General features: G+C 36.9%; 1 protein-coding gene across 1 annotated transcript; it reads right to left on the bottom strand.

Moving 5' to 3' along the window:
• Positions 1-11,357: 11,357 nt before the first annotated feature.
• On the bottom strand, positions 11,358-14,577 carry LOC120336770 (retinoblastoma-like protein 1). Its single transcript, XM_039404530.2, has one exon. It carries the CDS (start codon positions 14,513-14,515, stop codon positions 11,624-11,626), a length of 2,892 nt encoding a protein of 963 aa, XP_039260464.2. The 5' UTR covers positions 14,516-14,577; the 3' UTR covers positions 11,358-11,623.
• Positions 14,578-25,070: the final 10,493 nt, after the last annotated feature.

Genomic DNA, 25,070 nt, shown 5'->3' with positions numbered 1-25,070 from the left:
ATATTAGAAAACATGTATTATATAAACTATGACTAACATGAGAAATAAAGTTCCAGTTTTTTTTTTCAATGAAATAGGCAAATATCACCAAAAACACCAGGACGTTTTATGTATTTAGTATCAAACCTAAAATTTATTTAACGGTCTCGTGCGACATATACGATAAAACTTAGGCAAACAACTGCTTGACTGAGCAAAGGCATTTCCTCGGCTGAATACCATCCGTTCGATGACGATCGCCCTCGCGTGCAGTTCGTTTACTCGCGCACACACACACACACGTATTCACACGCACTTATCTTTTCATTCACAAACAGAAATTTATATTAGTACATAGAATAATAGTATTGATATTTTATTTCGACCATATATGACTTCATGATAAATTGTACCTTAACAATAAACGAAGTATGGTGATTTTTCATGGGCATGACATGCTGCCACTTTAAAAATTTCATTGGGGAAACAACTCACAGTCACAGCGATCGAAATATCTACGGAATGACGAGTAGCGTAAACACAAGACTTAACAACAAATTCCTAAGGCATTTCAATAAAATATATAATGAAATGAAGCAAATCTCACAATTTTAGGGTAATCGGAAAGGTCCGAATCAGTGTATCGAAAAGGTACCTTACGTCAGGCAATCTAGATTTGTTTATTGGTTAATTACCGGTACATAGAAAATTATAGGATAATTGAGCGCCAACTCAAAAATCTACATTTAGCAAAAGTTGCGACGAGCACTGTATCACAAGCGAACGAGAGGCAATTGGGGCCTACGATCTTGCCACAAATTCGCCATTTTGATTTGGCTGAAATATTGTAACAGTCATATAGGATCCCCCCGGGCAACAACTTACATGGTTTGTACAGACTTCAACTTATGATATATGAAATTCAATTCGTTAGGAAGTAAGCTTGATTCGTTCCACTCGACCTTTCACATTTTAACTCAAAACAAGTAAGCACTACGACTTAAATTCGAAGACCAAGTGCTGAAAAACGATACGGTAACAAAAACAAGATTGAGTAGGTCAATGACAACGTTGATAAACCCATTTTAGATAAGAAAAAGATACAATAAAAGCCGATTATGTTTATATTTTAACAGTATAAACATCCTGTCCTTGCGGTACGAAAAAGTAATAGAATATATTAGGTGTGTGCTGCGCGCATGATAATTATTTTGTGAATTCTATAAGATAGCTGCGGTATGAAGAATTAACCGGCAGAAAATGTAACGACGTAAATCATAGACAGAGATAACACTAAGCACCACGGTAAAGGGCGAAACGCAAGCTATTGGCATATAATCAACTCAGAACATACCAATTTGAAAATATAATGACAATGCTGCATCGCCTGCCTAATCTGTCACACGGCGAGCCTGTTGGGTGACAGACAGTCTTGGCATACCAACAAAGGAATAAAAAAGCTACAATTTCCAACTTTATATAAACTTCTGGAAAACATTTTTAAATTAAAGTACTGTTTTCTGCTTAAAAACCTGAGAAATTAACAGTTCCCCACTCTATGGGAGCATACAATCGATTCCAAGACCCGCAAAGTTTCAAGGAAATAATTATAATAAATACTTTACGAGGTGGTACATTACGGCAATACAGAGCTTCCCTAGGCAATTGTAAAATAGGCAGGCTTTCCGCTATACTAACACATGCCTTAGCAAAATCGAGGAAGCCTAATATATTCCAAATACCACAACGCAGGATGCGGGTTCGTCCCTTATTAACAGGCGGCGACCGAGCGGTGGCTGAAGGAGAGTGGATGTCGCGTTTAGAAAAAATGTCGGACCATTTCCGATACAAAACAAATAGACATCGCCCAGGCGTTCTTTTATGCACGATTTTGATCATACATTCCGATTCGCGGAGAGAATACGAGAGCGTTCTTCTTCGGTCTGATTCATTCACAAAAATATTGTGTGTAACGAAGCAGCCACTCGGAACGGCGAGCGGTTTTGTGTCAAAACATAAGGCCGACCAAATTTTATTGTTGCTCGCATTAATAACCAGTAAAATACATCGTAAAGCCTGAACGACGTCAGAATAATGATGATTTCACTGGCTACTGTTACAATGCAATGAAGTTTAATCATTTTTTTTGTGACTTTAGTCAAGTTCCTTTCAATGAGGTCCAAATAAGTCATTATTACAAATTTTAGTACAGTCCAATTTTTACTTAAAAGCCATGAACTATATGGTTGGGCTGCCGAAAAAACAAGCATATTTTCAAAGGAGTATGCTCAGACAGCTCAATTCATTATTGATATTTAAAAAGAAAGTATTACTGCTCTAAAATATGTGTAAGGGTGAACTGCGAAACCTCAAGATATTGTGAGTGATCTGACATAATAATATTCATTCACATACCACGTTAAATTAAAATACAAATTTTATATGTGATGAAATATTTCGATTACTCATTATTGAGTCATTTGCTGCCGATTAGATTTCGCAATTCTAAGTAAATGACAAGAAGACATTTCGCAAATACTTTAATTTTCTCAACACTGATTTAAAAAATGGATATCCAAATATATATCAGAAAGTAGTACAGTAAAGTGCTCCAGCATCAATTATCATATTGTTTACTTTTGCGTATCATCCCACTAACTGTGAACTGACACTGTTACTGTTGTGGACAACATTAGTATTACATTCACTATGGTCATAAATTATTGTGAAGAGTAAATAAACCATTTTTTCACATTTTGGCATTCTAAAATTCAATCTCCCTGGAGATATATTGATTGATGACATTTTCCTCTTAGGCTAGTTCTGATTACATTAAATATTCTGGATAAAAAATAATTCCGGCAGAGTATTTGGAATAATGAATTACACTAATACACAGCAGATTTGAAAAGATATTACAAGGAAAAAACCGGCAGAATTAGGTAAATTAATCTGAGGAAAATTTTATAATTGGGTGCAAATCAAACTAGATAATATACAACACATGTATTCTGGCTCATATCCAATAAATCAAATTAGAATACTTGAAAAAGTTCATCTGAAAACAATACCAGCAATGTTATATACCCATAGAAATATTTTCCCAATATAATACAACTTTTGTTAATGGTTATATTTCTGTGTTAATTGATGACTAATTAGACATAGATAATGCAGCCACACATGCTATCATGCTGATTGAAACATGCATGTTGTACCCCTGTTTCGTTCAAAAATGCATTTGATGCACCCATAGTATGTGTTTTAATCTCAACATAGGCCGGTAAACTTACTAAAACATTCAAGGGTTTCTAAACCATATTCCTAGCACACATCCTTAATGCACTACATTTTTCATCTGTAGTACAAGTTCCGGCGCTCCAAAAGTATATGTTTCAATATGGAGGTAACTAATTTTGTTTGCCTGATTTACATCAAGTTGTGTAAAGCGACTGAAACCTATTGGCAGGGATATATTACTTGGCTAACACAGATGCCCTAAAGCAGACTATTGGGTACTCCTGAGGTATGTGAACCAAGATGGCGGACACTGGAACATAGTATGTGTACCAGGTTAGGGTTAGGCCGGGTTCTTTTTACTAGTATCTATAAAAAGGGAAATAGATATAACAAAAATATGTTTAAAAATAGCATTATCTATTAACAAGCATCAATCAGAGTTTTCCATTGAAATGCTTGATTGGCGGATGAAATAGATTTAAATATGACAAATTAATACTCAAAACTATCATTTTTATGATGGAGTGCCTCATGGATCACCTAAAATAAACATTATTGAGCCATACATTTCATTATTTGGTTTAAAGGTTACTCTTCAGAATCCATTATGAAAAACATTGGTACTCCAGTAGTATGTAAACCAAGATGGCGGACACCGGAACGTACCTAGTATGTGTACCCGGTTAGGGTTAGGCCATGATTTCATGTACAAAAACTACGGGAGTCACTTGGCTAGTCCCCGAACTCGTAATAGAACTAAAATAAAGATATTGGAATAAAATTATGGCCTAACCCTAATCTGGTACACATACTACGTACTACTATCATATCCAATAACAGAAACAAGCATGAGCTGATCACCCTATATTCCATATAATAGGTTTCGAGAATAGGTGTATCTGTTCTGTATCTGCATGCATTGAACTCTATCACTTCCCAAGATATAGGCATCGATTTTTACCGGTACCACCATAGTCAGATTGATGTATTCATTCCAGTAATCACACAATTAAAAATCTTCTTACCAATTTTCATAAAAAATTTTCATAAAAAATCAGGACAAGCGTGCAACAGAAATCATACATATTTTGAATGATAATCTTAAATTGTTTTGTAAAACGATATGAACATGCTTTGATCTGAGGAAAAATATTTTGATTGTAGTTCATTTGAAAATTGGATCTCAAAGTATCGTAATGTGGTAAACATAATTTACTACAGACAGTACAGAGCACAATGCATGTACTACTAGCATGTAACTATCAAAATAAGAAACACAAGCAGCATGCTGTGCCACGCTACAGGATGTCGTGTGATCATATCAATGACATGTTTCCTGCTAGTTGAAAAAAGATTCATTGATTACAAACATTGTGCCACATAGCCTTAACAACAGTAAAATGGCGGTTCAATAATAATACATGAAAAAATATGCTTATCTAATGTCATAGTTCAACCCAGAAAATATAACTCTATAGTTCAAATTTACTATAAACCAGGTGTCCAAAACAATTAACAAATACGGTATGTTATTTCGTGGACAAGAAATTGCTGTTAGATTTGAAATATTTGATACATTAATAAATACCGACATATGAATGGTTTTAACAAAAAAACTTGTATATTGACAATTTTATTGTATGAAATTTATTTAAACATTAGTATTTCAAAGGTTATTCCCATGATGCAAATTGAACTTTTTCTAAATATATACTTTGCTTACTCTCTTTATAAGTACAAAAACTTCGCCTATATATTTGAAATGTGTACTAACAAACCTATGTGTACGAACAACATTTAAAACGGTAATACAATCTACTGTTTGAACAATCCAGTAGAATTGATAATAAAATGTGAACGAGAAAAAAAATTGATTAGACAATATTTCTATCCTTAATATAAAATTCATCAATATTTCAATCAATTATGACAGAACCCAATAACTATGTATATACAAAAGAACTACAAAAACTTCCATCCTTGTGCTATTTTCTACTTACAAACAATAGAGTGGTGTTCATATATATTAACATGAAGATTTAATCATTTAATAACTAATAGCAGCAAAGCCTCACACTGAAATGTAACTGAGAACTCACAAAATGAAGGACAGCTATGACATAGCTGATCATAGACCCTCATTACATAAGGCTCAGAGGGAACTTGAATTATAAAAATAATACATAAAAGTCTGGTGAATAATTCCATCTTAAGTACTAAAAATTCAAAACGATTGACCTATTAGTTATGGAGGAAAGCAAGTTTTTTTCGCACCAATCAATAAGTCAACAAAAACAACGAGTTCGTGTTCAATAAGCAATAATTCCAGAAAAAAGCATATCGCACTAAAACGAAATCCCTTTGAATTGTGGTTGATAAATCAAGTGTTTCATGTTTATGTCATCAATATGTTCAAGAAAGTTTGGTTTTAAGATTCTCAATGAAATCCTCATGTACATGCACAATTGACCAAACTTTAAAATTTGAGAAAGTAACATACATAACCATAGAAAAAACTTTGAATTACAGATTCCTTTACTATAGGATCAAAGTGACATCCATTTAAATTCATATAGCAATACTCTCATGACGATTGTCAGCTTTACAATTAGTGCTCTACCACGCTTAACAGGCTGAGTCTTGTTGTGAAAGAATTCCACCAATTAAACAAATTTCTAACAAATATAACATACTGAATCACTCAATAACTTAGATGTTTAAGGACGGGTAAGGTCGCAATAGCCATGGGTGTAGAAGAAAGAGTAGGGGAAAAGGTTGTTGCACAAATGAAAATGATAGGTACCATTTGACAGATGGTTTAATTATAAGGGCCAATACACACTAACAGAGTCGACGAAAATAATTGTCCAAATAATCAAATTGTTGAAATAATCAAATATGTGGCACATTGAAAGCAATTTCTTTGTTCTATATGAACAAATATAAAGTATCATAGATTTCAAGAGTGACTGTTATTAGTCCAGTAGGATAGAATTCACATGTTCATCCCACGCGAGAGTAAAACCGACAAGATTGCTCAATCACATGGCGAACCACGAACCCTCATCTGGTCACCAGTTTATGTTGAATGGGATTAGTGGGGAAATGGGATTAGGTCACCATTTATTGTTTCAGGCACATGAACTTGAGGGTGGAGAAAGCGGTAACCGATCAGCGGTTATGTGAACCACCCTACGACGGCGAGGAGTCCAGCAATCCTCTTGCACATAATTACCCCCCATGGGATTGAACTTGCAAACACACGCAGGGTAGGTTTAATCAGAGGTGCAGTGTCGAGTGCATTCCTATCGCTTAGCAGAGTGCGCCGTACCGCCGATCATGATGCATAACAATGCATCCTAATTTGCAACAACTCACTAAAACAGGACCAAAGTTTTAAAACAGACAGAAATAACTTTTTACTTTATTCCATTCATTATATATAATATGTAGTCTAGCGACGTATATTGCTTGATCATCGCCTAACAGAAATCTGATGTGAAATTTTTATGTTTTTTCAAAAAAGCCCATAATGAAATTCCTGACAAATTCATTTGAGATTAGATTAAACCCAGTCGATTTTACACTGAGCCGGTATACCCCATGTCGAATAGGGTTTGGCGAGCTGAGCGAGGGTACTACAACGCTGGACTTCTAATTAAAAATAATAGAAACTTGTATTTGGGTGTATTTAACATCACATTAGAGCATTTTTGTTTGGCGTTATTCCATTATCTACACACTTCTGCCGCGTACTTCTCTAGACCCCTAGTTTATATAAACATTCAAATTGTTGGGGCAACCAGCAGTAGATGTCTTTTTTCAATCTCAGCAACAAATTGCATAAACAGATAAATGAGTAATCACAGAATCAGATTGGATATTTCCTCACTATACAGCTATAGCAAACCATGTTATATTTTTCATGAACAATCCCAGACAATAAAAAGTATAATTTAGCAATTATCCAAGGGTACAGATGTAGCTGATACATTCAGATATTACAGTATTGGGAAATGTCAAACAAGCGCTTACATAGCCTACAATTCAAAGATAAAATTAGATTTTTCAAATGAATTTTCCAGTCATTGCATTTTCACCGTTCTGCCGTTAGCTTAATTTGTCCAATTCAGAGCCAAAGAGAGCCACACGCCACCATTACCTTATCCAATAACATACACCCATATTTTATTCTATTATTAATCTTAAAAACGGATTAAGAATTCACATTTGAGCCCTCGAAAACGCTGATAACTCTTATTCAAAAACCAAGCAGGTCGCCGGCGTAACAAAAGTTAACTCTCAGCAGACATGTCTCATTTTTGAAACGGTAAAAGATCATTGCCAGAAATTCATAGATATAATAAGACGCCCAGTGGGCACGACAGGGGAAAGTTGGAACGTACCTTATCCAATAACATACACCCATATTTTATTCTATTATTAATCTTAAAAACGGATTAAGAATTCACATTTGAGCCCTCGAAAACGCTGATAACTCTTATTCAAAAACCAAGCAGGTCGCCGGCGTAACAAAAGTTAACTCTCAGCAGACATGTCTCATTTTTGAAACGGTAAAAGAGCGTTGCCAGAAATTCATAGATATAATAAGACGCCCAGTGGGCACGACAGGGGAAAGTTGGAACGAATTGCCTGATTTTAGCAGAAAATTCAGTGTATTCTGTATGACACTAGAAAGTTCTGTACTTTCCAATGACCGGCCACATATTTTGGAGTAATATAATAAAAACACGTAATGAAGTCAAGTTCTAAAAAATTGTATGCCGGGAACATATCATCAAAACCTATCGAACATAGCTCAAACAATATTTATCTTGCAGAATTCCTAAATATCAGTATACGGCCAAAAATTCTGATCTTTCCGATTGCCGATCTTGGTGTGTGAACTGTGAAGTAATCTTGAACCAAGTTGTGTGAAACATATACCGCAATAATACTTTGTCAACCATTGACGAGAACGAGAATTTCACATCTAAAATTATAAATATCGGGTACATATATATATATCGTTTTTTTTTGCTCTATTGAATCCAGACTTCGTTCATTCCATGTCAAATTTGTCTTGCGAGCAGTGCCCACTAAGGACCTGCTATATAAAATAAGTAAAACCGTAGGTAAAACACAAAGTCCAAAATGTACATTTTGTAATATGCATGTTGAAACTGTGTTACATTTATTTTATCTCTGTGGAGTTGTGCAGCAATTTTGAAAAATAGTTAACGCTTGGCTAACCGTTAAGTATGGATTAAACTTCAATTTGACACATAGAGAAATGTTATTGAGGGTAGGGCAAAACCAGGGTATAAACTGTGTTTTATTATGTGCCAGATATTTTATATACAAATGTAAACTGCGTAATGGAAGGCCTCAATTTTGCCAATTTTTATATGTGATAAAAAATATTATAAACTGTGAAAAGACTATTGCAACTAAAAATGGTAAACTGTCAATCCATAACAAGAAGTGGAAATCTATTATGTGCTCGTTTTTTAAAATGCAATTGTATTTGTGCTATTGTGTCTATATAAATGTGTTGTGATAATGTGATGTTTTTATTTATAAAAAAAATATATATATATATGTATATCGTTAATATTGTAAGTGGCATAGGATCGATTTGTTAGGGGTATTGGGTATTATTTTTTACTCGCGGCGTAGTATTTTTTTATATTAATGTATTTTTGACCTCATACATATCAGTTTTATTTCCGATTTGTCGAAGATTTAACAAAAAACAATTGGGTAATAGAATGACATCATACAAAGAGGAAACGGGAAAAGTTGTAAAAACTTTTGACAGATTGAATAAATCAGATTCAATTTGTGGATTTACCCCCGAACAAATGAAGATCACTAGATAAAGACGAAAAGATAGGATAAAGGTAAAAATATAAGATAAAAGTATCCAAATACTGTTTGAAAGCGACAGTTGTTTAACATTCAAACTGCATTTCACCGTAGTTAAAATGCGTCAGTCTTTGAACTTTCAACTAGCATTTTACCGTAACTTCAATACTGTTAAAAGGGCGCTAGTCGTTGAAGGTTTAAATTGCATATCACTATAACTTCAATATTGTTAAAAAGCGTCAGTCTTCAACCGTTTAAATGACATTTAACCGCAACCACAATATGTTAAAAGGGCGCCGTTTAACGTTTGAATTGCATTTTGCCGTAAATCCAATACTGTTAAAAAGCGTCAGTCGTTTATTATTTAGCATTTATCCGTAACTTTAATACTGTCAATATTCGATTTCAGTGAAGGTATTAGTTTGGGTTACAACGCGAGACTAGCTCTATTTAGCCTTGCTATATTATGGGGACGGATTTTTAGGCGTATAATAATGCAAGGATGTTGTAGCCAAGACTGAAATAACGAATGAGCCAAATAAACACGTGCTGCGGGTACCCAGGAAAAGGCGGCACCCCAGATATTTTTATAGCCGAGATTTCAATAGTGCCCCGTTGTTTAATGGAATGAATTTTGTTTTATTTTCTTTCCCAAGTATCATCTTAAACCTCTATATAAATGTTTGTAAGTATGAGAACTATTTTAAAAATATATCATATTAAGTAGCCTAAATAATTTGTCTTTCAATCAATAATGATTACTAAAACTTACTCATACAACTTCAAATAACACGGAACACCAGTTAAATTCCTATTATTATATATAGAACTCCACAGTCTTAAGTGGTTAAAGGCCATAATCCGGCCCTGTGTCTATATCAAGAGAGCTTAAACATAGAGAGGAACTCATCTTTTGCTTGATGCGCCACAATTTAATTCAGTTGGGTCTGTGTTTTCGGTAAGATGAACTTGAGATCATGAAGAGAGTTAAAATTTCAGTTCTTTTCTACTGAAGAGCTTCATCGGAGAGCAATCGGGCGCGATCGAAATCTTAGAGACAAAAACAAAGCGGGTCTTGAACGTGGGATACGAATAAGTGAAATCAAAAATATTTCAATGGCTCCTTCTGTAGAGGGGTATAGGATAGGATTTACATATTTATCCCGGGGGAGAGGAAAGCCGATAAGACGGCTTATCCATATGGCGAACCACGGCCTCTCGTCCGGTTACCATTCCAAGTCGGGTATGGGATTAGTTTTACTGCATTGTTTGTTTTCGGAAGCATGGACTTGGTGGTGGAGGAAGCCGTAACCGACCAGCGGTTACGTGAACCACCCAACGACGGCGAGGAGTCCAGTAATCCTTTCGCACATAACCATTCCTGCATGGGATTCGAACCTGCGAACCCACGTAGAGTAGTTAGAGGTGCGGTATTATTGCGTCGCCTATTTTTTTTTACAAGATGCGCGTTCCCGCCTTCTGAACAAGGCCCCACTGATGTCCCATGATATGTAACAAGCTTCTTTTTATTTGTAATAACCACAATCTTTCGGGTTCGACATAGTCTACCCAGATAATTACACCCTGGATGAGGTGGGGACGTGGGACAGAGGATTTAATTTAGGTCATTTAGACATGTCGTGCACTGCCAATCACATTCGGTTTTTATGCAAAGACTTGTTTTTATTATATTATTTCAAATGTCCCTCGAGGTGTTAGTGCCAAAAGCATAAGAATACATTACTGAGAACCCCAGTTGGGACCTCTGTAGCCTAATGTGTAAAATCCAGATGAAGCGTTTCTATCAGTTTAACTTTTATTGTAAAGGATTATCCCGTATCGGCAGTGTTGGGTAAACATTATAGGTCCCTAACCCCACTGGCAGTTAGCAGAGTACGGCTCATTTCATTCAGATGACCCGAGCCAGTTGAATTTGATAAATGGACCCAAACATAGAGAGGATAGGAAAGCCGATAAGATCGCCTAATCATATGGCGAACCATAGCCTCTCGTCCGGTTACCATTCCACGCTGGGTATGGGATTAGTTAGCTAGTTATTAGTTTTCAGATGCATGAACTTGATGGGGCATGTTTTCATGGTTCACTGAAACTAAAGTCACCCATGCAAAATTGATAACAGTCTGCTGAATGCCAAGGTTGAGCCACAATACCTTCTTTCTACTTATCATAGCTTTGATGAATAAGCAAACTTTGATTCCCATTCTGTGATTACAATCGGACTCCGAAAGACTTCAATATGATTCAATATCTATCACAGAAAGGAATATTCTATTCGTAAGACAAAAATACTCAATTTAGGTTAACCAGTTATTTTCCTTCAAAAACAATGAGCAATAATCACTTCGTAAAAGGGAATAAAAATGTTGCATCAAATACGGGAGAGGAAAATATGTACATCTATTTATTAAAATCCATTTATAACCTTTAATTAAAACATGATGGAAGCCATTTGGGCTTAAAAGTCATTTTAAAATCCAAAAAATTTCATAATATCAATTAAAATAATTGTAGATCATCATTTGAGCTTTGTTCGATCATCGTGAACCTTCTGCAATTTGGATGCAAGAGCGTGGTTTCCCGCATCGGTGTTAAAATCATCAACCTTTGAGAAATCCAAAGTACGCTTGCGTTGAATCGGCTTATGTCGACTTATCATTGCATTGAAATCACGAAGATTTGTTGATGGGCTTCGTTGAAAGCTATACTCCAAAGCAGGACTTGTTGACATTAGAGATGTCTCACCACATATCTTGTGAGGGGAGATATATATTTGATAACTCCCGACAACTTTTCTAGGAGATTTGACAACACATCGAGAAGTTGGCATTGGAGAAAGCGGAGGAGCTTCCATGTTGGCATTGGAAGATGTACTAAATTTTTTAACAAAATCTTTCAAGGCAGGAACATAAATCTTATTGTAGAATTGAATTAAATCATCCCGAACTTCTATATCAGATCCGTTTTCATCATCTGGGTTTGCCTCGTGAATAAGAACATTTCGATAAACGTGACTGCTAGCTTGTGGCTGACTACGATAACACCTCATTATCTCCTGGAACGATTGGTCATGTTGTGTGACTTTGGCAAGCACATATACAGCACACATGATAAGTTGGTCCATGTGACGATTACGCATGAGAAAAGTGCACCGTATAAGTGATTGTTCAAATGTTGTCCACACTTTCGCTTGTAATCCGACTGGAATATTTAATTTGTCACATAAATCCTTTACTCTGATACCGGCCATATGATAGACTTTTCTAAAGAAAAGGGCAAGAGAACCAGTGCGCTTCGGCTTTTGATTATCTGCATTTTCTACTACAGTTGGAGTACGAACAGCAGCGTTTAATATATTTCCCTCATCAGACTGGAACAAACATCTTTTTACGCTCCCTGGAACTGGTGAGCTAAATCTGTCATGTACCATTGTATTAGATATGAAATTGCTCTCTGATTTATTGGAATTAGATAATGCGTTAGTTTGATCAGCTACTTGACGAACACGAGGATGAACCTTCATTGTGGCAGCGATGCCTGCAACAGGAGTTACTTGATGGGGATAGTTTACTTCTTCACATGATGGGACATTAGATAAATTTTCAATTGCTTCCCAAAGAGGAGAATCACTTTGCCACGCCATGCTTTCTAATATTTTCTCTTCTATATGATTCAGATGTTTGACAACTTCTCTTGAAAGACCTTCTTCTGCACGAATCATCAACTCAATAACTTTGTAAAAGTAATATGCTTTGGTGTTAGTGGCCTCGAGAACCCATGGGAACACTCGAGTTGAATGATAAGAAAAGAGAACAACCTCCACACAACAACCAAACAAAAGTAAATGGAAATCATCACGTGATAGTAGTTGCTCACAGCTTCCACCATTCTTTCTTCCTTCCATGCGCTTTTTTTCTTGCCAAATAATATTTTGAAGTGATTTAAAATAGAGGGTTTTTATCATATGAAGTCTTGTCTCACCAAAATCTCTGGCACCACCTGGCTGATCCTTATAAGGTTTGCAATAAGCATCCAGAAATTTTACACCCATATCCTGCAATCGACTAGAAATGGAATCTGACACCTCTGAAGAATTGTGGAGGATCTCCTTGATGAAAATGGCAGAAAACTCAAATTCTTGACCATGCAACAATAATTGAAGTTTAGCGACACTTTGTACCGCTCTAGACACTGGTGTAGTGTTACCTAATTCTCGACCAGCTAAAAGCATTCTATTCGTTAGGGGAGTATTTGGCTTGATAGTAATATCACTTTCTGGTCTTTGTAAAGAAATTTTGATAGGCGACATGTTATCAACAGCCACTGATTGTGCTTTCAATTCAAGCTTTCTTTGTTTTATCGGAGTTCCGAGCTCCTGCTCAACATCATCGCACAAAAATATACGTTCATCAAAATCTCCTTCAGTTAGAATATACTCCTCATAGCACATGTCAATTGCTTTTTTATTCTTTTCAAAATTTTGCGGCAAAAACAAGTTCGACAATGTGTCTGCGTCACCTGACAGAACATCCCCTTCAGGATTCAGAAGGGATCGAACATATGAAGTAAACTGATGTCTGTTAATTACCCGAGCCGCAAATGAAAAGTTATCAGCTTGCATTCTCGATAGACCAGAAGCTGCTTGATTATCTACTAACAATCCAATAATATCAGGTGGTGTGGTGGGTGGTTTGAAATCTGGTTTATCCCAATTCTCAGGCAAACCAGCGAAATCAGGGTTCAGAAGTTTGGCCCTATGATTACACTGCAAGGCATTTGCAAAGCAGAAATTAATAACACTGAGTAGAAGTTGGAAAGAACTCACAAGGTCTTCAGTGATTGCTCTGTATTGAGTGGCTTTGGCATGAATGAAAGTTGTCCAACAAAATTTGAAGATATCGCTTGTAGTGCATTGAACCTTTCTAGGTCTCCTACTTTTATGTTTAGTTGGAGTGTTTTGAGGGTCAAATGGATCTAAGAACACAGTTTGGAACAAAGGAAGAAATTTTTTGAAGATTGGCGTATTGACACAAAAGCTTCTTTCCAGGGAAGCAATTCGCTCACGAAAATCAGATGCGATGCTTGTATTCATTTCCAACCACTTTTCCATTTTGCGCAAAAAGCATACAAAACTGAGGCCTGCAGCTTTTAGCAACTTATTCAACGAAACAAAATTTCCTTTACTATTCATTCCTGACACAGTTGGGACAATGCTTTCTCTACTTTTCACATAAAGTGCACATACAAGCCAGTGAAGACCGTCACCCTCAAGTGTATAGTTTTTGCTTGTATTTTGAAAATCTTGAAGTGCCTGCTCCATGGTTGGCTTATCCATATTAACAGCAAGGCAGAGCTCCATGTACCGTTGGTCGAGGTCACAGGCCGCATCATTCTCTTCCTCGCTAGACATGGCCAAATGCCAATATCAGGCTTGATTAAAAATTAAGTACAATACTGAAAATATGAATATTATTATATTATAAAATTGAAGTGTTTAATTGGCCCATGATGCTAGCTGCTAGGCATTAAAACAAGTTCACCATCATCTCACTTCTGATTATGTTCCATGGACTCACATCCTGAGATAGATAATTACATGCAAGAGGGTTGTCGGAGTACTTGCCACTGTAGGCTAGACATGTAACTGCTGGTCAGCTACGGCTTCCCTTAGCACCAAATCCGTGAATCTGAAACAAATATCAGGCCAACTATACCCATATATACTGTATATAACATGAATAGGAACCAGACAAAAGGTTCACCAAATGATCAAGTTGCTTTATCATCCGCCTCATATTTTAATAAGATAAAGTCAGAAGTTCAATTCAAGATGGTTTTAATTTCAACCAAAATATAATTTAATATTTCTGTATTTTGATTTTTTCAGTTCAGATATACTGATTTTGACACACATTTGATAATTTTTCTAGTTTTCATATTATCAACACTACACACATGTGTCATTTGTATATTAAATCCTGGAACAGTAAAATGGCATTCCTGATATTTAATACAGAAGTTTTATCGGAATGAAAAAAATATATTGTGATAACTTTAGATATTTCCTTTGTTAATAGCATTTCGCAAAATAAAATTTAATAAAAGTTTCAATTATCACAGCCACTATGCAATGGGAAGCATGTTCCTGCTAGTGCTTACCCAGATATAACAAAATTGGCTGAATTTATAAATACTACTTTAATCTAGAATTTGGGCCGTGGAAAGTTAACAGATGAAGCAGTTCAATGTTAGTGTATGGAAATCCATGTAGAAAAACTACTCAACAACACTGATAACAATTCCATACCAACATAATACAGTAATATGAAGGGTTTTGTTTGCAGCTTGTGGTCAACATTGAAGCATGATTGATTAGAATCTTATTGTATAGGTGCCATTGATTGCTTTTTGTTTTACTGGGTAACTGGTTAAGGTGTGGTAGAATTGTACTGAAATCAGAATGTAGTCAAGGAAATCTAGTATTCCACCTACGAAAGCCTGAAAAGAAAAATCATTCACCCCAGAGCCCATCATCTAAATAATAAAGTTTTTTTAAAAAAATAATACCAAGTATACAAAAAAATAGATTGAATTGGGTAGAAAAATCTAGCAGCATCCATAGAAACGCTTTCAATTGTATTAAAGCATCTGGTTGTATTAAGAGAAATGCTTACACTACTACACCAAAGCCTTTTCGGAATCTTTAATTTCAGATTGATGTAATGCTTGAACCAGTCTGGATTTCATGGCCTTTTCGAACGAGAAATCGGGCGTGCAATCAGAAATTCCCGCGTGCAAATAAGAATTTCTGGCGTGCAATTATAGTTCACGGCGTGCAAAACAACTGCGCCCGCTAAACTGATTTCGAACTAAGATACCTCTCAATACATCCGCGTAAAAATAAGTTGGATCATAGCAAAAATGGACGTTTGACCTTTGACCCCCAAAACATCATTTCTATATCTTGTCACTAATTTTGAGAGTGTTTGTGCGACTTTAGATACCGGTAGTGTTCAGTACATCCGTGTAAAATTATTGTATTAAAAATACGCTGAATCAGAGCCATAACTGGCCAGCGTCGGTGAGGAGGCGATTTTTCTCACGGGATTCCTATCATTCAACACGATATGGTGATTTTTGCTTCGCATTTTTCGATCAGGCCAAATCTTGCAAGCAAGTATTAGTCGACAATTGTAAAGTTATAATTTTTTGGCATCTTTATATTACTAGATTATTGATTTAAAAACTATTTAAACCGATTTACATTGGTGAGCAATTGCAAATTTTCGGCGTGCAAAATTGAATTCGCTCGCGTGCATTTTTGTGGAGCGCTAGCGCCCCCGGGAGTGCTTCTGCCATGGAATCCAGTCTGGTGCTTGAATGCTGTTGGTTTCAATGTTCCATTTAAGTATTTTGTATTCTTTAACATAATTAATGGAATTAAGTGACTTAATATTTTCTTTACCTCCCTAAAATACTGGCAATGCCTGAATCGAATGCAGTACCGGTACGAGATTCTGGCATTTCTTATTCTAGTACCGGTACCGGTAATCGATCTCTGGTTTCTGGATTTTGTTTTATTTGGTACAGGTACGGTACCGTAAAATATGTGTACCTGTGTACCGATATCCCACAATAACTTGCAATTTTTCATATAACAATCAAGTTTTAACATCCACACAAGTTAGACTAGTTTCTATTTCGCAAGCTCGTTTCATCGTTATCAAAAACCTACCGTCAGACCGTACCTTTTTTATTTTTTTGCCAAATTTAATTTGTCCATATTTCGTCAGACCGTACCAAACAAAGCCTAACAATAAAATAAAAACCTCTGTGATATAAAAGCATCGCTACGCCTACATGCTCCAGTGCAAAATACTGAAAATCTTGCGCCACACATCCCGTGTCATTGTTTCGCGGGAAAATATGAGATAGCAGTGTTCGGAGTCAAATTCTTGTCTTGTCGGATTTTCGGTATCGAAGCATTTGGCTGTACGACAGGAGAGAGAGAGAATTCATTTTTTTCGTCGAAGCAGAAAACATAGCGACGATACAAAAAATAATAATAAAACAACACCTATTACAGTTTTCGGTAGATGACTAGGTGATGACGATACGATCATCCAAGTCAAGACCACCCAGTGCGAATACTTGGAATAACTAATATGAGACGGGTTCTGTTACATTAAACTCTCTTGAATTAAAGCGATTTCATCGTAGAGGTCATCCTAGTTTACAGCAAGCCAAATTTGAACAAAATTCTCCAGTCCAGGAATCGGGTAGGTTACTGACCACGGGGCCAACTCACCGCCGCAACTCCCTCAGCTCGTCCTTCGAATGCTCCCACTGCCTTATCCGCCTCAGCCTTCCCATCCTCGACACAATGCCTTTTCCCTCTGAGGCTTCCTAACCTCGACCCACTACCCTAACCTTCTCAGCCCTCCCATCCTCAACCAACTGCCTTTTCCCTTTCAGCCGTCCTAACCCCGACCCACTGCCCTATCCCACTCAGCCTTCCCATGCTCGACCCACTGCCCTACTTTCCTCGACTTACCAATCATTTACCCACTGTCCTATTCTCTTTCGCGCCTCACATACGTCGTGATTACCAGATTCAATCTATTGTTTGCGATCTTGCAAATGTTCAAGCTTTATACGGCTCAACTATGCCAATTAGATGATTTGAGCCTAAGTCGAGGCAACGTGCCAATAAGGTTGACTGCATTTATGATGAAAGATATTAGGAACAAATTTATAGCTGCAGTGAGTGTAAAATGAAGACAAAAATGGCATCTTATTTACATCATTTGCCAAGCCATTTAATGTAGGTTTAGTGCGTTGAATTTCAAATGGTAATCGACCACCATAATTGGTAGCTTAGTATGTCCTACATTTTACTTTGATAGGTTACTAAGCCGGTGATTCCCAACACGCGGCTCGTGAAAAAAAAAATAAAAAATTCAGAAAGCAAAAAAATTCAAAAAAAAAAAAGAAGAAAGATTCCCGCGTCCACTTGAAGTTTTTGTTGCTGGGTCCTGCTCTAGTTTACCTTGTGACCCCCCCCCCCTCGACAAAGCGGATGTTGGAGTCACATACCGTTACTGTTTTATATCAATGGTTATTGAACACGGAGTGGACCTGTGGATTGTTTTAGTATTATGATGTTTTTTTTCTTCCTATCGTTATGAAGATATCGCTTTTCGCGATTCCGCTAAGGTTGGATTCGATGATCACGAGTGGGTGAGGCGCAGCTAGATTCGGGACGGAGTCGCAAGTAGGGCTGGGCATTTCGAATCGAATAGTAAATTATTTGAATCGGTTCAGAGCTAAATTAAAATCGCCGCCATCTTGTTTTTATCTTTCCGCTAATGGTCGAGGTGAATTCCCCAATTTTTTTTTTATTGAAGTCATATTTTTCAACGAAATTCGAACATATGCCTATTTTCTGTAGTGAGTTATTGATAAAACGTGTTTGGTATTCTGTGTGAACGCTCAGTAATCTATCTGGGTGATTTATTCTATGTCTTCAGTAATTCATTTGTTGAGAGGACCAATTACTACAATAAAGTCGCTTACAATTATATATTTTCAAGTATTCGAGATTCGATTCGAAAAAATTATTCGATTCGATTCTGAAATCACAAGGTATTCGAAAATGCCCAGCCCTAGTCGCAAGTAGCAAGGGATAGATAGACTTAGGCGATCAATGCGGTGGGTAAGGATAGGTAGTGAGGGGTAGGTTGAGGATAGGACTGACGGTGATAAACCAGTGGGTCAAGGATAGAAAGGCTCAGGGGAAAAATAGTGGGTCGAGGGTAGGAGGAGAATAGGGTGGTGGGTTGAGGGTAGAAAGGCTGAGGGAATATGGCAGTGGATCGATGTTAGAGAAGCTGATTGCTGTGCTAACATCTGAATTTGTATTATAAGACTCCGACCAACCATTGCACACGAGAGAGGGGAAGTATATCACTTGCTAAGTGTAGAGTTGACGTATCAATTAACAAACAATCCGGAATCTCGAGTCTTCTGACTTATCAAACACAGTAACAATAACTAAACTGTGACAATTGTTACCGATGAAATTTTTGGCCTCGTTAGTTTGCGAGCTTCTCAATCAAAAGCTTAACACTTGATATATAATTTATGCACCTGGTTGAAATTCCAAAGGCCTGATGAATAATAATATTGTGTTCCTGCCATACCAGTAGGCTGCTGGTTAATAAAACATACGATAACCGACACTATGCTGGAAAATGTAGTAACAAGAGCTTAAATATATTAAAGAGCTGAAAATTCTAACATTACAATGATAAGAACTTTGTAAGGAGGTCCTAATTCAATCTAACAGTAAGCAAACTACAATAGTAATCCCAGTGTAACGGTATTCAGCTGCTGGCAAGATCAAGTATTTTTTTTCCAACCATCAAAAAAAAACTTCACAAGCACAAATTACGAAAACATTATAATTGCACATCATGGAGCAGCAACACCCGAGGTTATGATAATATTTAATTCAAAAAATTCGGAAATATAGAGTTTTTAAACTACTAATATTGACGGCGAGAACCGTATGAGTCGTGAGACCAACATGTGGGTGTGGAATTCCTCACTTCAACAGAATCACTTGAAGCAAGTTTTGCTCTGATAATCAGTCTTGGGAATTTTGAAGGCGAACTAGGTATCCACGTGGTTACAGTGTGGAGTAATGCAACAATGCTGCCCTGATTGATCCTCAGTTGGGGCCGAGACAAAATCTGACAGTCACTTTTTTAAAAGAACAAAAGTCGATTATAACTTCATTGCGATTTTTTTTTTATTTACATCCGTGGACAAATCTCACATTTGAACAAAGCTTTTTTCACATTGCTAACAAATATAAGGTCCCATACGGCGTGAATTATTGCATACTGTTTTAAATGTGCTTTCTGTACCTGCCTGTTTGTCCCCGAACACATAACATAAATACCAGCTTTAGGTCTTTCTAACGATCTTTTATGTGAGAAACCTACATTTTTCAAAAACATGCAGTTCTTACGTGTGAAATTATGCGGTAAATGACTCAGCCTATGCTTTCGCTAAAACTTCAATTTTGCAAAGTCTTTCCCACATTGTTTATGTTGCTATTCTCCAGTGTGACTTAAAAAAATGTTTTTGTGAATACATATTCTTTTAAAATCCTACCCCACATTGTTCGGTATTGAGCCCGTCCATGATTACGTAAATTAGATAATTGCGAACTCTTACCACATTGTTAACAAACATAAAACTTCTCCGCGGTATGAGTTCGCTCATGCCTGTGTAAAAGAGATGTGTTCGGAAAACCCATTCGGCATTTTCTGCAGTATGAACTCGTTTCTGCGTACGTAAATTAGATGTGTGAAGCCCTTGTCACATTGTTTACAAACATAAGGTTTCTCTCCGGTATGAATTCGTTTATGGACCCGTAGAGCAGATGATTGCAAAAAAACACTACCACATTGATTACAAACATAAGGTTTCTCTTCAGTATCAGTTCCCTCATGCACATACAAACTGGATACCTACAAAAACCCTTACCACAAACAATGTTAAGGTTTTCAAACACACGTTTTCCTCCTGTATGAATTCTCATATATCTTTTCAAATTTTGCTTGGTTTCCAAGTTCTTCCCGCATTGTTTGCAAACATATGGTCCATCTCCTCTGCCTGTTTGTAAATCTGACAATTGGTCTTCTGTGGGTATGAACGAGTGAATTGTATGTAACTTCGCGTCTGGTACAGAGGTAATGTTACATTGCTCGCATTCATGCGCTGGGTCAGTTTTATCAATCAACCAATTTTTACTACATCGTGCATGAACATCAGGTTTTTCTTCGCTAGCTTTGGGGTTCTATCAATATTCAAATTAAAAAATATATATTTGGCAATTCGTAAATTTTTAAAGCTCGCTTACAGATTAGGAAAAGTTAAAATTTACAGATATTGGGCTTGATAAACGTTCGTGAATTCATCAACTGTCGTACTGTACCGAAATAACCCACTTCCCCTTTAGTCCAATGTTAGACTACGGTAGGCTACTACTACTTTATTGTTACTTATTTCTATGTATAGACACAATGAAGTGTTATACATTTAATTTATCGTCTGAAACAAAATGTACACAATTATAATCAAATGTATATCTTCTCATCTCATTGATTTATGATATCTTAATTCATATCGGCGTACTGTAAGTTGAGTTTTCATATAATAATTCAGTTTTAATATCCGCCTGAGTGGGTTTCTATTTTGTAAACTCGTTTCATCTTGATAAGCAAACCAACCATACTAGGCCTATCAATAAGGCGCACCTCATTCCTACAAACATTGCATTACGCTTACACGCTCAACTGCAAAATGCTGCGCCACACATTCTGTGTCATTGTTTCGCGGGGAAAATGAGATAACAGTGTTTGGAGTCAAATCACATGCTTATCAGATTTTTATCATCGAAGCATCAAGATAAAATCATATTTTGAATAATTTCGTGAACCGAGTTACGGAAAGAGAATCTTACAAAAAAACTGTCAAAATGACAGCGCATGATAAAGCTCGACTATGTAAGGAACACTCACTCAGGGGACCGGTTCGTAAGGTTAATTGCAAGTGATAAACTATGTGAGGTTCACCAAAAAACTCACTCGCGGGACAGGTTAAATACCTCTGTAGAAAACCCAGCGATTCTATCCTTACTATTTCAGTAAGAAAAGACAAGCCAGTGACGAAAATGAGTAGCCTCTGTAGAGGCAGAAATCGACACGAGCCATCGCGAACAGTCAGGCAAATCTGAGATGGAAACGGTTATAGACAATACATGGATATGAGCTCTAACAGTAGCCTACATGTGGGAAAAGAAATAACAGCTATAAAGACTTTCATATTGATATGATCTAACAGTAAATATTTATAAGTCACTCACTTAATCTTAGCGCGAGACAGCGCCATCAGAACACAAAAAAACGCGGAACGTCGTGCGACGGCTTCCGAAGCAATATTCGTCTGAACCTAGTCGGGCGTGACGGCGAATTCGACATCACGATCAAAAACCCGGAGTTGCACGGGGTTGGTCAAACTATCAATGACTTCACGATGGATAGAAAACTAATTGTATCTCAGCACACGTTGCACGCTTGAATGAGTGGCCTTCTGTAATATGTATGCTCCAGCGCTTGAACAATGCTTTTCTCATGGCGTTATGCCGAGTGGAATTTAGGTCCAAAATTCTGTAAAATTTAGTATTATACCGATAAATTTTATGTTAAATACGTTTAAACGGTCGTATTTATATACATTGTTAAAATAGAATTTATATGATGTATTAGGACAAATTTATAATTGATCACAAATTAGAACATATGCGTGGCATTGTATATTAAATCCAAGTTATAGTCGCTGTTCCAATCGGTGTGAGCGGTAACGCTAAGCCGTGAACACCTTCACGTCGTTATTTATTCTTGCTTAATTTCCCGCTGCAAACTTTTTTGTTCTGCATTATCAAATACATAAAGTAAACGGAAAACACCATTAGTTTTTTTCAGGTCCGTGACAGATTAAAAACGCTTTGTCTGACGTTGTAAATCGCAAAATAGGCACACATTATGATAAATTGCCTTGGGGAACTACAACTACCCTGTTGCCCCGAAAATAAGACAGTGTCTCATTCCATTTTTTTAAATAACACTGGGGCTTATTTTGGAGGATGTCAGTTATTTTCGTTTATCGAAATTAAAATTACAAAGTAGAGAATAACGAGATTTCCGTATATACAAAATATGAAAATCGTATATCCATAATATCGTAAATATATACTACTACGATAATATATATCCATTTACATATAAATAACGTGTTTTTATTTAAAATAACTGCTAAACATAGATTATAATCATTTCAATCAATTAATCAAATCTTGTTTTATTAGCCATTCAGGCAAACGGGCACAAGAAAGTTAAATCAAAATTGAAAATATATACATGTTCATGCCTTTGCCCAGAATGGACAGGATAACCGCGAAATGACCATTCGGTCTACCTGTCAGCGGCTACCTTGCAATAGCTGTATTAATTAAAATTTATGAATTAAAGTCACCACAAGACAAGTAAACGCTTTTGTGCGAGAACTATCGACCAGGTCTCATTTTAAAGGGAGGGGTTATATTAAAATCATTTTTAAAATTCAGACTAGATCTTATTTTCGGGGAAACACGGAATAGCACTATATATAATATATATACTATGGTTGAATCTTGTTAGGATTTTCATCCCCGATACCGCTGAAGGCGCTATGGAGCTTTTAACCTTCGGGTCACAAAGTGACTATTTTGCCTTCTTCCAGTACGGTACAGTTTATAAATATCTTGTGGCGTCTGTCTTTCTAGATGTGTCTATTTTTTCTGCTTTTCTTTTATGCCAGCATTAAATTGAGTTATTTATTTAGTCTGTTAGTTGTGTTGGTACTGGTACCGACAGCAGCCATATTTAGGGAGTAGCCTAGATCACGTGAATGACATTGTCTTATTCTGGTATTAGGCCTATGTAATCACAAATTTCGCTCTATAGGCAGTTACAAACTTAACGAAAACAGAGCAAAACCGAAGGGAAACATTTTTGCGTTTCATGTAGTTTCGTACTTAACATACTTCTAGTGGGCGTAGCATCACCATTTTTTCACGTATCCATCCTAACCCCACCTGACTACACCATCCAAGAATTACGTCACCACGACGTCACAGTGATGTAATAGAGCCCTTCAAACTATACGAACTGCCATCCAAGACGCGCAAACGAGCACCCGAAATCGAACAGTTAGGTACCTCTCTCGTTCTAATAGGAGAGAGATCGATAATGTCAGTCAGTTCTTTATCGTTGTCGCCAATGCCATTTCGGGCGATTGTACGTATATTTGGCAAGCTCTATGACGTGATTGTGATGTCGTAGTGACCTAATTTTTGGATGGCCTAGTCAGATGGGGGTTAGGATTGACATACGCCCACTAGAAGTACGTTAGGTAGGTTAGAAACTACACGAGACCCCATTTTTCTTTCATTATTTAGCATCTGTGAAATTTTAAACAATTTGACGGGAAACAGTACTGTATGGCGGGGTCTTACTACTTACTGAATACAGCGCGAAACACCGCAAAGAGCGCGAAACAGCGCAAAATAGCTCGAAACAGCGCAAAAGAGAGGAAAACAGCGCGAAACAGAAGGAAGGAAACAAGCGCGAAACAGTGCAAAACAGGAGACGCAGTCATTACCACCTCCTGCCACGAAAGAACCATGGCGCCTCTCGCCATGGTTTTATGGCGCTATTTCCGGCATATTTACAAGGTTATGTACCAGATTATAGGTCATCATGCGAAATTTTATCTACCTTTTTGGTGCTCCAGAAGTATGTGCAGCAATATGTCGCACAACCTGAATCCGCTACACACACACACATACTATTTTCAGGTTGTGCGCCATCTTGGTGCACATACTTCTGGAGGTTCCTTTTTACCTAACCCTAACCCTAAAGCCAACCATATCCATATGGAAAATGTTCTAAATTATGGTACCCAAAATGTGTCACCAGCAGGGGCAGACCTGCCGTTACAGCATTACTGGCTACATACGTTGGTTTGTGTTTTTAATTTGCTGCCGTGGTACTCCAACTCAAAACAAGGTGCCCCGAACTCATTGCAAAATTTTTTTCAGCTACTCACTGTTTCCCTCTGTTTTGCGCTCTTTCGCGTTGTTTCCGCACTGTTTTGCGGTGTTTCCCTCTGTTTCGCGCTGTTTTGCGCTCTTTGCGGTGTTTCGCGCTGTATTCAGTAAGTAGTAAGACCGTCGTATGGCGTATACAGTGGTAGGGAATGATCACAAGTTTATCTCAGTAATCTTCAACATCTTCAAATAACCCAACAAGCCAACATTGTGGTCAGGTTGTGCTAAAAATTTCTAAAATTTG

The sequence above is a fragment of the Styela clava genome, chromosome 2 (genome assembly GCF_964204865.1).
Source record: "Styela clava chromosome 2, kaStyClav1.hap1.2, whole genome shotgun sequence".
In the NCBI taxonomy this organism is placed as follows: Eukaryota; Metazoa; Chordata; class Ascidiacea; order Stolidobranchia; family Styelidae; genus Styela; species Styela clava.
Note: the sequence above shows the minus strand (reverse complement) of the source record. Positions and strands in the feature narration are given on the sequence as shown.

Bases quoted from the DNA above. Each gene is read 5' to 3' on its own strand.
- LOC120336770 (XM_039404530.2), bottom strand. From the start codon at position 14,515: ATGTCTAGCGAGGAAGAGAATGATGCGGCCTGTGACCTCGACCAACGG.